Genomic DNA, 15,548 nt, shown 5'->3' on the forward strand with positions numbered 1-15,548 from the left:
AAATTCAACTTAGCTCTATAAACATGATTATTTGTATATTAAGATACCACTATTTTTCTAGATCCCTATATTATATTTATAGAAATCTCACTTTGGCTTCAAAACTGTTTCGTGACAAATATATTCATTTTACATAATTATTATAGGACTAGCTGATGTCTGCCACTTCGTTCGCATGGCCGAACAATTTTTCAATTTTTATATCTCAACAGAAAATGCTCATCAGGCTGAATAACTTTTGTTAAGGCGTCATTTCAATATTTCCTATAGTTTAGCTGTACCATCATTGTTCTTCATCGAGTGTTCCCTTTATGTTGCCCAGGCTTAATAGCTATATAACAAAAAAAGTTTCATTCAAATCCGCACAGTACTTCCGAAGATTAGCGTGTACAAACAGACAGATATACAGACATAAGTACAGACAGACAGACAGATTTTTTTTCTAATACTTACTCTGTCGCTGTGACTCTATCGCCTAGTTTTATTTTTATGCAAATATATTCAATGTACAGGATTTTTTTTTCTACTGTTTTATTATATGTATTAATAGCTAAAGTAAAAAATGTCTATTAATAATAATACGGACAGAGGCGCCAAAAAATTCGCAATACCTGTAGGTGACCAAGTCATAAGCACTATTTGAAGTTACTTTAATTGGCGAATGAAGTTTTCAATTGCTTTTGTACTTTCAAAATTCTTGTATTATATTGTTTTCTATAAAGTATTTCTACTTGCTTACAACATAATATTTCTGGAATAGTAACACTATACTGCCATCAAGCTCCCAGACTAAGCTCGGTCATTGCCAAGGCGACTGGTATATAAACCAGCAAGTTACATAATTACCTGGCTTCCGCCGGACCAGGGCACACGGACAGACGTAAGTACCTATATTTTATTGTAACAACAACATTTTATAGTTTTAGATTAATTAAATTGTTCTGCATTACTACGTAAATTAAAATATTTTTTGTTCCAATTCTGATTTTATTAAGTTTTTTTTTTATTTATCGTATCGTAAAATACGAATTCATTAACACATTTTTTAAATATCTTTTACGATTGATAATTTTAAAAGGTTATATGTTTTTTAACAAAATTTAACAATGTACCTACTCAAAAATAAATAAAAACCCTTTTTTTTAATTAAAAAGGTACACTTTAAGCTAAATTTATGTTTTGTCCCTATCGCGCTTTGTAAAATTTTTACATTGAAACAACTAAACAAAGCCTACTTAAAGCTAAAATTATGTTTTAAGTTTTTTACGAAATAACTTTGGCTCAAAACTTCGTAGGAATTTCAGGAAATCCCTTCTTAGTGCTCCCCTACACTGTCCTAGGACACTATTTCGGATGTGCGTTGTCTGTCTGTCAGTAACGCAAGTGTTATATATATATACAGATAGACTGAAAGAAAATTACTTACCTAAAAGTTAAAAAACAAAAACTGATTTTATTTCTATAGTTATTAGTTTTTATATCTTAAAGTGCTTGTTTCTATATGTTTGTTTAATGCTATAATGTTTGTTTGTTTTTTCTTTTGATATTTTAGAGGATCCGTTTCTCTGATCACCCACAGCTTTTCATTCGTATTCGTATAATTTTCCTTACTCGTCAAAATCTTCGATTTGCCAATTTTTCATTCAGGTCAGGTCATTTTCATTAATTCGTGCCCATATACCTATTATGTTTATTAATCCACCATCATCATCTGCAGCCCTCCGTGACCCACTGCTGGGTATAGCCCTCCATCCGTCTCCGCCAACCATCTCTGTCCTGGGCCATCCCCATCCAGTTGTTGCCAGCAATTCCCTTTACATCATCGACCCATCCAGCTGCCGGATGACCTACACTCCGTTTTCCAGTTCTGGGGTACCACTCGGTTACAGCTTTACTCCACCTTCCATCATTCCTTCTGGCCAGGTGCCCAGCCCAATTCAATTATAATGTCGCGACTCTGGAGACCACGTCTTGAACTATCGTTCGACGACGTATCTCCAGGTTGCGAACTCGATCTTGTAATTTGATGCCGAGCATGGCTCGTTCCATGGCCCTGTGCTGTACATGGTTCCTTTTGTCCATGTCTCGGCACCATAGGTGACAGTAGGGAGGACACACTGGTTGAAGTGGCGGCTTTCTAAGCTTTGTGGTACTTTTCTATTTTTTTTTAAATAGAAAAGTACAACAAACAAGTTTTTTATTAATCCATATTTTTAAGTAATCGTGGAAAGTAAGAAGCTTTGATAAAAATTAAGATATTTACAAATACTTACATTTTCGTTCGCCAAAAACAAAACATAAAACTTGTACATTGAGTCGTTTAAAGCTTAACTAGGCCTAAATTTATATTTAAAAAAAAATGTCATCGAAACTAAACATAATAAAATACTTATATACAAAGTTTCAGCTCAATCGGTTGAATATGTTACAAGATTCCACACTATCAAACATATGCTCATTACTAGTATAATATGCCCGCAGACATACCTACATACACACATTGCAAGATTTGAAAGCGTTCCTACTATAGCCCATAATTTTTTTTTTCCATATCTCCATGCAAAACCAAAAATTTCCTCTATGCTAACGGTATACTGGATTGCATTAGTCTCCGGACGTGGGCGGCCATTCAACGCGATGGTCATAAATAAAAATCTAAATAGTTGTTTATGGTTTTCTTATTTCTAGTAACGGTATAATTATTATTTTTTTTAATATCAAAATTCTCTATTCATCTTAGAATGATAATATAAATCACTAACGACAACTTCTTATTTAAAAAGTAAAATATTTTATGAGATTCCAGTACTCTTTCTCATTAGCAATTGCTTTCCTACATTTTCTTCCCGACTGCTCAATGACTTGACGGCTATATTTAACATCTATCGTAACCTCACAATTTAATAAATAGGGAGTATTACTGCACATTTATCCCGCCAGAGTACAGCACTGTATGTTAGGTACACAAATAGCTTTGCCGCCTTTTGCTATGTCGATTAAAAGTAAAGCTTGGAACACTTCTCACGTGAAGACTTATTAAAATATGGACTTCAAGATCATCAGTTAACATCAAGTTTATGTCAGTTTATGACCACAGTTGACCAAATAATGCAGAACATAACCTAAAATAGTGTTATTTTTTTCAAGATAATCCACTAAATCCTTCCTTTTTCCTTTAAACTCGCACCACGATTGCGTAGAAGGTATTTTTGGTCGTAAATCTGCAACAATATTGAAAATTGGCGCCTCCATTGGCAATGTTTGTGTACCTTAGTTGTACCAAGTCAATTTATTTATTTAAAACATAAAAGATTTTTAATAGATATTCATATGATCACTATAGGACATTTTAGGTTCTATATTAATACGCCAGCATAGAATACGCACAATATAAACAAACATTAATCAATCAAATAACTGTAAGTGACACAAAGTTACGGTTAACATAAACTTGATGCTTAACAATGAATAAGTTCATGTTTTTGCTCGTCAATCAATCTTGAGCCATTGGTGGTCTAGTGGTTAAGACCACCTAAGATTGTATGGTCCCATATACTATTTATCTTATATGACGACCTCAGTGGCGCAGTGGTAAAGTTCTTGCCACTGAACCGAGAGGTCCCGGGTTCGATCCCCGGTCGGGTCATGATGGAAAATGATCTTTTTCTGATTGGCCCGGGTCTTGGATGTTTATCTATATATATGTATTTGTTATAAAAAAATATAGTATCGTTGAGTTAGTATCCCATAACACAAGTCTCGAACTTACTTTGGGGCTAGCTCAATCTGTGATTTGTCCTAATATATATATATATATATATATATATATATATATATATGAGTTTGTATACGAGGTGAGAACCTCGATAGCGCATTGGTAAAGTGCGTGCCTCTGAACCGAGAGGTCCCGGGTTCGATCCCCGGTCGGCTCGTGATGGAAAATGATCTTTTTCTGGATGTTTATCTATATATGTATTTGTTATAAAATATAGTATCGTTCAGTTAGTATCCCATAACACAAGTCTCGAACTTACTTTGGGGCTAGCTCAATCTGTGTGATTTGTCCTAATAATACAAAACAAAACAAAACCAAGACTCGTGTGTGGTTTTCATAGATCACCTGATTCCGGTGAAGGAAAACATTGTGAGAAATATAATAGTAACAGATTCTAACGAGTGTGTATACTGAGGTCCGTCGAAAGCTTCGAACACCCGAATTCTGTAGCGTATTTTCTTTCGAGTATACATAGTTACGTATACGTTTAGTTAGAGTATACGTTTTATGCGACACCTGCATACGTGGATTTTAAGAAAATTATGTATAAAATATATATTTCTAATGCATAAACTAACAACGTCCATCAAATATTCGCAGTATTTAATATTTTTAAAAACGGAATCTAGTTTTACGCCCGTCTGGATTATACTTTAACATTTCAAAATTAATTGTGTTTGGACAATAATGATATGACGTTTATAATTAGGAAGCTTCACATTTACTAACGTCGGGTTATAATTTATATTATTCTTCAAGGGAATAATGGATTTATATAGGTATACAATTTTTCCGGACAGATTTTTTTTTAGACTTCAATTGCGTAGTTTTAAATTGAAACATGATTGTTTTACAACACTGTTCAAATGAGTTTCTTTCGGCATTTCTTCTCAGCAGTGGTCGTTCCGAAATGCCAGTAGTTTGTAGCTTGTGAGAAATAACTATAAATATAAAATTTTACGAGAAAAAGTGCCTGAAAAGGTCTAATTACTGAATAAATGATTTGAATTTGAATTTACAAGCAGTTTCCCTAAACGTTTTAAAACAAATTACATATGTACAGTACCGCTAAGCAAATAGGTAACCGACTAATTAAAACACAAATCTCCTATTAATACATAGCTTTAAAGTGCTAATTTCATTCGACAGTTACAAAATCATTAATTTTATTGTGAGCTCAGCTAGATTTTATACACATTCCAGTGTTGAAAGGCGCTCGTAAAGCTTACTATGAGAATAAATTGTTATGAAGTGAATGCTAATGAAATGTTTTTTTAACCCTCGACGAATGAACACTACAAACTAAAAAATTAATGTAGACTTTAATCTGTTGATCACTGCACTTGCCATAATTTTTGTGTCACTTGTACATGTGATTTTAAAAATTGACGTGGATCTGATTGCCCCTGGGTGAATTTCACGAGCGTTTTGTACTCCGCCGCGGGCTCTCATTAGTGTTTATTAAATTGTGCCATACACAGTAATCAATTCAATTATCCTATTTTATAAATAAGTAAAGTACTGGTACAATGTTAATTTTATAAATGTTTAATTAAAAATGAATGATTCTTTATTTTAAAAAAATGCCGGTCATGAAACGTTACACGCCGCGTTCAATCGCTCGTGAATCAATTCAAATAAATAATTACTACTTACATTTGGTATATACAAAATCTTAATTCGTTAATTTTTAATTACTCTAATTAGCATTTTATAAGAAAACCAGCTGCGCCCTGGTGCTTCGCTGCCGTGGGAATTTCAGGATAAAAATTACCCTATGTGTTCCTCCAGGTTGTATTCTACCCGTGTACCAAATTTCATAACAATCCATCCAGTAGATTTTGCGTAATAGTAACAAACATACAAGAACACATCCTCACAAACTTACTAATTTACAATATTAGTAGGATAGTTTTAATTCTTTAAATATTGGCCACAAATCCTCAAATATCCACTTTCTAAATCCGTGGGAGCGAGTTGGAAATAGTTATTTATAATCACAAACCGTTTAATCTAAACTTTCAAAGTTAAAAATAAACTTTGTAGTTCATTATTATAATATTGATTGGGAAATGTTGACCGTTAATGCCGTTGACCGAACAACCTGTTCTGTGTTGTCTATGACGATGAAAACTGGATAATTTTAAACGCACATTTTAACTGCATTGGGCTAATGGACCATTAAGGGCTAAAACCCAATAGTATAGACAGATAGACTATAGGCATAAAGTGGAATAGTGTTTGTGTGTTTGTTGTCCGTCTTTCACGACAAAACGGAGCAACAGATTGCGGTGATTTCTTCGATTATCAACTTAGTGTGAAAACAAATCATTTATTCAGAAATTAGGCCTTCACAGGCACTTTTTCACGTCATATTCTAAATTAAACTATATTTACACATAGAGAAGGTAACGGCAAACCACAGAAAGTCGTTATGTGTGTTTCATTCCACGTAATAACCACGACCCTCAGCCATGAGGAATACCACTATAAAAAAGAAGAATCACACAATAAATTAGCATTCTGCTGTCTGTCTGTCCCTATATACGCTTAGATCTTTAAGACAACGCAACGGATTTACAATCGAGTTTTCTTATAGATAGAGTGATTCAAAATAAAGGTTTGAGTGTACAATTTACCCTGGTTTTACCCGAGCGAAGCCGGGCCGGGCCGCTTGTAAAGTATATTTGAATAAGACCAATTTCGACCGGACATATTCCCAACGAAATGTAAATATGTGATAGATTAATTATAATGGAAATATGTTTAATGGATTTCATAGCGTGTCGGGTTAGTTGTGGGACTATCAATTATATTAGTCGTCGTGAAATGTCGGAACGTGTATTGATAACTACTTTTACAAGGTACAAGTTTAAAATATAAAATATTTAAGTATACGTATAAAAAGTCTCTATGCTTTCTTTGAAGATTTGGCAAAAAATTTAGCAATTAAATATTAACAGGTTAGGATGAATAATATCTTGTTTCGGTTTCATTTGCAAAGATGACACTTTGAGACCCACGACGTATCTCAATTAATAATATTATAAATGCGAAAGTAAGTTTATTTGTTACGCATTATGTACTGGACTGATTGTTATTACATTTGGTATACGTGTAGGGAATAACCTGGAATAACAGATACTTTTTATCCCGAAATTCCCACGGGAGCGAAGCCCCGGGGCGCAGCTAGTTTTGTTCTAAACTAATATATTATAAAAAATATGTAAGAAACAGTAATGGTAAGCCCTTCTGGCATGATAGGGAGATTAAACACTGTTTAAATTAGTTTCTTCCGCCATTTCTTCTCAGCAGTGGTCGTTGCAAAATGACGACAGATTATAGACGTCTGACTTATAGTAAAATCCACTGTTTCCTTCAAAATTATCGTTGTTAAAAAAAACGCAATAGGTACCTACCATCAAAATTGTAATTTTTACTCTAATCCTGAGCTCCGCGGCATCGCAGCACCGAATGTAACTGGGGAATTGAGACCAGAAAAAAATAAATGCTTACCTTTTGTTACAGTTGAATCAGGATGGCGTTGAACCTGCTCAGCAAAATAGTTTTATTAGCGGCAGCTGTACATCACGCCACGGCATCAGTTCATAGAAGTAAGTTTATGTTTTTCAAGCTTTTGCGCGCGGCCTCGACCGTGTGAATTTCCTTTCCCATGTAACAATTTTGTTACACCAACGATTAACATCACTTGTCGTCAGTATGTACATCACTAATTTCTATGTTTAACCCCCGACGCAAAATATGGGTGTTATAACTTTGACCGCTAAGTCTGCTGAAGCTGTGTCTGCATGTGTACGTGGCACCGTGCTCACCAACAGGTGAATCAATTTGGATGCGGTTATTTTTATTTGATAGCTAATTTTTATGCGGTGGTTCTTAGATACGTTCGATCAAAATGGGTTCAGCCGTTCAAAAGTTGTAGCGAAATGAACATTGAAAGTCGAGGGTTTTTTAATTGGTCTAACAAATAAACTTGCTGTCTCTGCACTTTCCGTCCGACGCCATCAAACAAATTGTCGCGTTCAGTATTTTGTGTACAAATTTATAAGCAAGTAATTAATACCTCAGTTACAGTGTCACTTATAGTTTACATAATAAAGTTAATCGAAAGTGTTCACTAGAATTCGCATAACCGTACAATGCACTTACGAGCTCCGTGGTTATCACGCCGGACCGCCAACTGGAGGTCACGGGTTCGATTCCCGGTCAGCTCAGGATGGAAAATGTTCTTTTTCAGATTGACCTGGCTGAATCTGAATGTTTATCTAGGTATGTACTTTGGGGCTAGCTCAATCTGTGTCGTTTGTCCCTATAATTAATTTTTTAATATTCTACTTGGGGCAAAAATATTGTTTTTGTATGTATGTTTGTAACGCGATAACTTTCTAACTGTTGGTCTGATTTTAATGAAATTTAAAAGGTATGTAGGATCTGTCAATAGAATTTTTATGTTCGTGGGTCATCAAAATCGATTAAATCGATTTCGAAATATTCACAATTTTGAAATATCTCATGTAAATATATTGTATTCGCGAGGTCTTTATTTTAATTGTCTACGCCAGTACACCACAACACTAGGCACGTCCCGCCCGCGACCCCTAGCGCGGCAGCCAATGGCTATCGACACGACAATTTAAATTTTATTCCTGCGCGCGCACTACAGCACTACAAATCTAGTTTTTTCTATTGTTTTTTTTTCCTGTCATTCGATTCGATTTCTGTTTTTCATTATATCAATTTGTAAGAACAAAGAAAAATATAATTATCTAATTCTTAGCTCCAAATATTTTATTTTAACTACCTATTAGTTCCGTAACGAACATTAATTATTCACAATTTTGTTCCGTTCAGCGCCAAGACAAAACGGCCCAGGCAGCATTTTCACCGTCGGCAACGGAGAGCAATGTCTGGGCTCAGACAGGACAACAGGCGGTGTGTGTCTCTCCAGAAACCAGTGCAACACCCAGGGGGGAAAGGCTATAGGCTTCTGCGGAGTCTTCGCCACTTGCTGCTCACGTGAGTGCTATAAGAAAGACACAATATCTCGGTCATTCTTTAAGAAAAATGATGAAGAATATGTTTACCAATTTAGCTAGTCATGGCTGCTGTGGGCAGCTCACGTAATTATCACTTCCGCGTTCACATGATGGAAGGTGACACTTGGAACAGTCAATGGAGGCTAGCTTAAACGAGCTAACCTAACATAACCTTCAATATGGGATGATATACATCACCTATTGACGTCAAAATATACTTTCCCTATCCCCTATATTCTTTATTATATTCACTATATTATATGCTTAGAAATTTTCCCGCTGCCTTTCGCCCGCTTACCGCATCACAGGTTCTGCAGGGCTGGTAAAATTTATCTTATTCGTATGGTTTCCACTCAGTTTTCTTCCATGTGTCTCGTCGCAATTTCTGCAATGTCCCGTACCGATCGTCGCAACGTGTCCCGTCCCGTTTTCCATTCTTACTAACGTGTCTCATCCCGATTCTCGCTACGTGTCTGTTCCTATTTTCTGCAACGTGTTCCACTCCCGTTTCTAACCCTTTTTATTTTCCACGACGTCTTGCGCCCCCTATTGTCATTAACCATAAACGAAATTCAAGAATTTTATGTGTTTTTCTCATTCTGCCATAATGACATTTTTAAGTATTACATTTTATATCTGAAATTTCATGCATCTAATTACTGTTAAGCAGTGAACGCCTGTGACGTCAGAACCAACACAAAAGTGGCTGTCTTCATTAACCCACCGCTCAACAAGGAGTCTTCAGGTTTGGAGTGCTCCTACAACGTGGAGATCAACAATAACAACGTTTGCCAGATGAGGATCGACTTCGAAACCTTCAACCTTGCTCCTCCTACAACTGTGAGTATAATTAACCCAGAAATCACCTAAAACTAAGTCATCTAACTTTATAATTAGAGTTGCGAGACTCGAACGCCACGTTTAGCTGTACGGCGGGCTTATTCATGAAATTGAGATTAAATAATTAAATGTCAGCTCCACACAATCGTCGAACACGCGAATGCAATAGCAAGGGAATGATTGGTTTCTTTGAAATGAATGGCGTCTCGTATGAATTAATCGATCATTTTTCCCCCGTTCGATCTACGTCACGGCAAAATCACGCCAGCGTCGAGACGAGCTAATTTTTATATTGAATAACTCTAATTTTTTCTGCCAGGTGGAGCCAGTGGAGAACGTGACCCAGCGTCCAGGGTACACGTGTAGGAACGACATCTTCCAGGTCACCAACCTGCAAGCTAACTCGGAGTTCTTCCCAGCATTGTGTGGTGACAACAATGGACAACATTGTAAGTCCCTCAGTTTCATTTAGTGGTGTTGGTTGTATACCTGGTTGTGACGCCAGTAAATGAATAAATTCTTCATTGAAGTGACCAAGAAAAAAGCCCGCTCAGTTAGTAAAAAATGTGTTTAAATGGCATTTTCTAGTCAGTTGTTTAGTTACCTTTATACAACGTTTTGTTGTAAGACTGAAGAATTTGGAAGATTTGACTGGTTTTACGACCGGCCGTCTGACGTCAAATCTCTTTGGGAAAACTGGCATTGTCTTATAGATCCAGAGTCCTCGCACCAGTGATGGATTTTCACCAAATATTTTCCCAATCTCTTCCCAAAACGTTTAGCTCAAACACAACTAAAAGATAAATGGATTTTACACAATTTCTCGAAACGATTAATACCTTATTATAATGTTTTCTCTCTCCATCCCAAGCTTTCTTCTCTTTCCCTCAGTATACGTCCGTGTGAACGCGTCAACAAACAGTCGCTCAATTCGCATCAACTTCAAGATCGCTGACAGAAACACACAGCCCAACCTGCCTCAAGCAACGTGGAAGATCAAGGTCACACAGCTTGAGTGCTTCAACACACTGGGGTGAGTTCTATCATCAAAACCTGTGGGACACAGCGGTTTTATGCCAGCCACACAATATCGCCATATACAGACAGATGCCTGACCTGAAATTTATGTCGAATATGCCAAAGTTCGGCGAACTGGCCATTATAGCAATGAAGAGAAGAAACATTCAATTCAGATTCAATTTCAGAAGATCGTTACTTTAGATATTAGCAAAAATATCTGAGAAACCATGGGACAATAGATCTAGTAATATGTCAATCCTTGCCTTGTTGTAATCAAAATTGATTTGCATGCTAACACTGTTTATTTTATGAGACGACGATATGTGAGAGCAAATAAATATATTATTTTAAAATTTGGCTCAACCCGTAGAATTAAAAATCAAGTAAATCCACTACGTATTAGTTTCATTTAATCATAATTCTGAAACTATTTGCACCTGCCATCGATAGTAGATCCAATGGTACCAGTGTTTCGGCGGGAAAGCCAATCAAGGAATGTTAATCACAAATTTTCCTTTACAGCAAATACCGTGATGGTATCCTGGAAGCCATCACGTCGTCGCTCCCATCAACTCCTCTCTCATCCACGGCTGACAGAGACGAATATCTCATTGGTAAGTCTATGCTTTTCTTAGCCTTCATCTTATTTGGAACAATAAAAACTTTAACTTCATTTGCTTGTTCTTTTTTATAAGCTTTCTCATAAGCTTCACCCTGTCCCAACCGATGTCTGTAATCAAATCTTCTAAGCTAAATTTCACCCACTTCCGCTTGTCGTATAGAGTTGAAATTTTCCACGTCGTTTCAGTTTCTATTACAATGCATTATTATGTTAAGCATGAACTGCCCAGGATCAACTCCCAACGAGGAGATTCCTTAACGGTTTGTCACGCGTTGAATGCAACATGATCTCTGACCAAATACAGCTTGCGTTTTTCTGCTTGGTAGTATATTAAAAAATATCTTCTTTCTCAGCACCTCCCGGCTGCCTCCAATACTACCCTGATAGATCAGGCGCCTTCGAATCATTCAATTATAACCGTGGAGCTGGTCCCTACATCGCGAACCTCGCTTACGCGACCTGCTTCAAGAGGACCTCAGATGTTTGTGGTATTAAGTGAGTATGCTTCATGATTTTTAATAGTTTTCTTTAAATTTTCAAGATTAATGTCAAAATAAAAGCAAATATATGACCCTTCTGAATTTTATATTCTCAATTGTTATATAACAATTAATATGCAAAAATATTTTTGAGAATGAATTAAGTTTATCTTATGAATGAAGTATATATATTCTTCTTTTTTCAGATTCACATCAGCAAGCTTCGAGATGGCGTACCGAACTGAAGACAACCTGTACCTGGACACGGACTGTCAGGTCAATCCAGTAACCCAGGGGGTAGCGCAGTCGGAAGACTATCTATTCATACCAGAAGCCGAGACTGCTGATGGTCTTAGAGGATCAAAGTTCTGTGGAGGCAGCGCTTCTAATCAAATTATTGCTTGTAAGTTTCCTAGCTACTATTATTTCATAGTTCTACTACTAAACTAGATTCATTTTCATTAAAGCAGCTAAGTTAAGGCAGCTCTAAAAAAAAGGCTGAGGATAGACAGCCATAGAAATCGCACCATCGATTAATGATTGACTTATTTAAGTCTCCAAGTCAACTGAGACGTAAAATCTCGCAAGGACATTCAAAGATTGAGAAATTGAAGTCAGACTTCAATTTCTCGATCTCTATAAGGCGTTTGACTACATCGATCACTCAATTTTTTTGTCAAAACTTGATCACTATTTTAAATTTGATAAAATTATAAGTGATTTACGTAATTGCCCTGAATCGATTAAGTTTAATTAATTTAAAAGAACACTACTCAATTAACTGAAATGGGATTTACTCCTTGAAGTTCATACGAGAAGATGGTGTTCCACAAGGCTCACTTTTGGGGCCACCGTCATTCTAACATTCCAAATTTAATTAAGTATACTTTTTGGTCAGCTTTTAACCATATTTCTTTCTTTCTCAGCCACACCCCCCGGTCCCCTCTACGTCCACTTCAACAGCGACAACCTGGTCACCGACGACGTCCCTGAAGCTGGCTACAGATTCAATTATAATGTGCTGAACAACTGCTACTTGAGGGTATCAAATTTTTAACTGACTTTCGTATAGTTTTAAGTAGGAATAGAAATAAAAACACTACTAGGAAATTTTATTTTTTGTATAAAAATTGCGTAATTTATAATTTTTAGATTTTTTTTACAGATTAGTTTTGATTTGGTGAAAGAACTCCAAAAGAAGAAAATAAATTAAGAAGAACTGTTTAATACTCATTGGAAGAAATAATTTGCCGATGTAATTTTTCTGCAATAATTTTATTGTATAGAAAAAGTGACCATTGTATTAAAATATATAAATATATTATTTATGTACTTACAACATAACTCTAATTTGTATAATTTTACTTAAGAATATGAATTTAGATCATTTTTATATTGAATAAATGTACTGCCCACAATGTTCTAAGTTTAATTACCAAATTATTTGGTAAAGTCTTAAACTTTGAGATATATTTAAAGAAATATTGGATACATTCGATTGGAACCAATTAATTTAATAATTTACAATTATTAATAAAAGCCAGTTGCATTTATAATTTTAAGCAATTGCGTAAGTTAGTGATAAGTAAACACGGTGCATTGATCGACAAATAAAAACATTTAAAATATAATTTGTCTTTTTTTTTTCTCTAAATAAAAATATTCAATAGAATATTAGGTGAGTTGGGACAATGTTTTTAATAATAGTCTTCAACTATATTGTTATAAAATATATATTTCATTTATACAAATAATATTATTAAATAAACTTTAAATTTAGTAATTTTACAAATTCATCATATTACATATATTTCAGATACAATCCATTCTACATAAATGCACAGTTTTTTGCAAATAATTACTAATTTTACAATGATAAAACAATGACTATGTTACTATAACTGCATAATTATAATCAATAACAGATTAAATTGTAGAATAAAATAAAAATATTTTCAGTACAAAGTGTCGATGGTCGAAAAAGAAAAAAAAAATCATTAAAACAAATGTGTAAAAAATCTCGGATGTAAAAAAACGCTTATAATATTTACATTGTTTTTTTTTTTATAAACTACTTCTTATTTACTTAAGATTATTTTTTAAATAGGTGCATATTTTTTAAGCACATTAAAATAAGCCTACATATTACACTTCAGATTAAAAAAAAAAAGTTTTTTTTTTTTAAATAAAACGCTGCTCTCTTGCATGTCACTGACATTTGAAAATATACATTTTTTTTGTTTTTTAATCTGTGTTGCATTGTTGCCTTATGTTAAAATTCATATATTTGACTTTTAATAAAAATATTTACTCATTTTATACTTATGAATAATTAAAAATATAATTACAATCACATTATATCGTTGAAAGCAGTCTTATTTACATATAAAATTAAGTTTTTTCTTAATTGGCTATTCAACTAGTCAAAAAAACAGCTTTTTATGTCAAAACTAAAATTTTACATTATGGAGCTTGTGTGACAGTAATGTATTGTGACGTCACGGATTTTGGAGTAAAAAAAAAACATTTGTAATATGCTTTAATGAGGCCCCAAAAATATAGTAAACATCGTTATTAATAAAACTGATCAATTAAAGTGACATTTAATTATCGTGTCTGGTTATTTAAATGCCCTATTTTGACGTGACAACGTCTTAAATTAGGTTGCGGCTGGGAGTCACTTATGAAAAAGTGTAACGCCCGGTAACGTTACGATGAGTCACCGAACGAGAGAGAGGCCCGCCGAATGCCTTGCGTCTCTCTCCCACTCAACTATGATCGGTCTGCCGCGCGCGTAAAAAGACGTTGTCACGTAAAATCTTCGCCCGTAAAACCGACTTTACAGGCAACCATTTTTTTTTTTTACCTAGTCGTATAGCCAATTAATAGATATTGTATAAGGAAAGAGTGGTACTGGTTTTGGATACAACACAATATTCATTACAAATTACCTGTATTTCAATAAATTTTACTATATATTTATCTTTTGAAAAGTTTATTTGTTAGACAAATTAAAAAACCCCCGACTTTCAATACTAATTTCGCTACAACTTTTGAACGGCTGAACCGATTATGACCAAACATATCTAAGAACCACCGCATAAAAATTAGCTAATCGGTTCACCCGTTGATGAGCTACGGTGCCACGTACACAGACAGACAGACACACTTAGCGATCAAACTTATAACACCCCTCTACTTAATTTTGATTTTTCAAGCTTTTATTTAGTATCATCTGTGCCGATGTTTGCTTGTCTGTCTGTAATCAAATCTTGCAAGTTTGATTTCACCTACTTCCAATGAAGTTGAAATTTTCCACGTCGTTTCAGTAATATAATATGCATTATTTATTATGATACGGTTGACCTGATGGTGCACCCAGGATCGGCTGCCAACGTGGGAACTCCTCTATAGTTTACAGCACTGGGTTTTTTGTCGTCAAATGCCACTAGATCCCTCTGACGACGATAAAAACTTGTGGCAAAAAATTAATTAGTGTAAAAATATTGTTTATATACAGTTCCCCAGTAAAAAAAACAAGAGTATTTAGCTAGTTGACCACCAACACTCACATATACTATGACCTGTAGAAGGGCGGCCCTCTGCTGATCGTGTAGGTCGAGAGAGGGATACCCTTCGTGCCGTATATACCTTCTGGAGCGTTCTCGTACTCCACGTCGTAGTAAATTCCTGTTTGGTTCTGTGGAAGAGAAGATTTTGTATGTAATTAATAAAAGGAATTATATATTATCTTC

At 34.9% G+C, this 15,548-nt stretch overlaps 2 protein-coding genes across 2 annotated transcripts in view; one reads left to right on the plus strand and one right to left on the minus strand.

Annotated features, from left to right (window-relative positions):
- The first annotated feature begins 793 nt into the window (after nucleotides 1–793).
- Nucleotides 794–13,424, plus strand: LOC128681408 (uncharacterized). Its single transcript, XM_053765269.1, has 11 exons — nucleotides 794–880; nucleotides 7,304–7,389; nucleotides 8,648–8,812; nucleotides 9,503–9,672; nucleotides 9,992–10,121; nucleotides 10,564–10,705; nucleotides 11,215–11,306; nucleotides 11,668–11,809; nucleotides 12,000–12,196; nucleotides 12,720–12,835; nucleotides 12,959–13,424. Exons 2-11 carry the CDS (start codon nucleotides 7,314–7,316, stop codon nucleotides 13,004–13,006), a joined length of 1,278 nt encoding a protein of 425 aa, XP_053621244.1. The 5' UTR covers nucleotides 794–880; nucleotides 7,304–7,313; the 3' UTR covers nucleotides 13,007–13,424.
- A 177-nt stretch (nucleotides 13,425–13,601) lies between these two features.
- pwn (pawn) overlaps nucleotides 13,602–15,548 on the minus strand; it is a 38,551-nt gene continuing 36,604 nt past the window's right edge. Inside the window, exon 20 of the mRNA XM_053765268.2 lies at nucleotides 13,602–15,493. Within this exon, the coding sequence (XP_053621243.1) occupies nucleotides 15,371–15,493 (123 nt within the window). The 3' untranslated portion in view covers nucleotides 13,602–15,370. The remainder of the gene's footprint in view (nucleotides 15,494–15,548) is intronic.

This window comes from Plodia interpunctella, chromosome 27 (genome assembly GCF_027563975.2).
Source record: "Plodia interpunctella isolate USDA-ARS_2022_Savannah chromosome 27, ilPloInte3.2, whole genome shotgun sequence".
Classification (NCBI taxonomy): Eukaryota; Metazoa; Arthropoda; class Insecta; order Lepidoptera; family Pyralidae; genus Plodia; species Plodia interpunctella.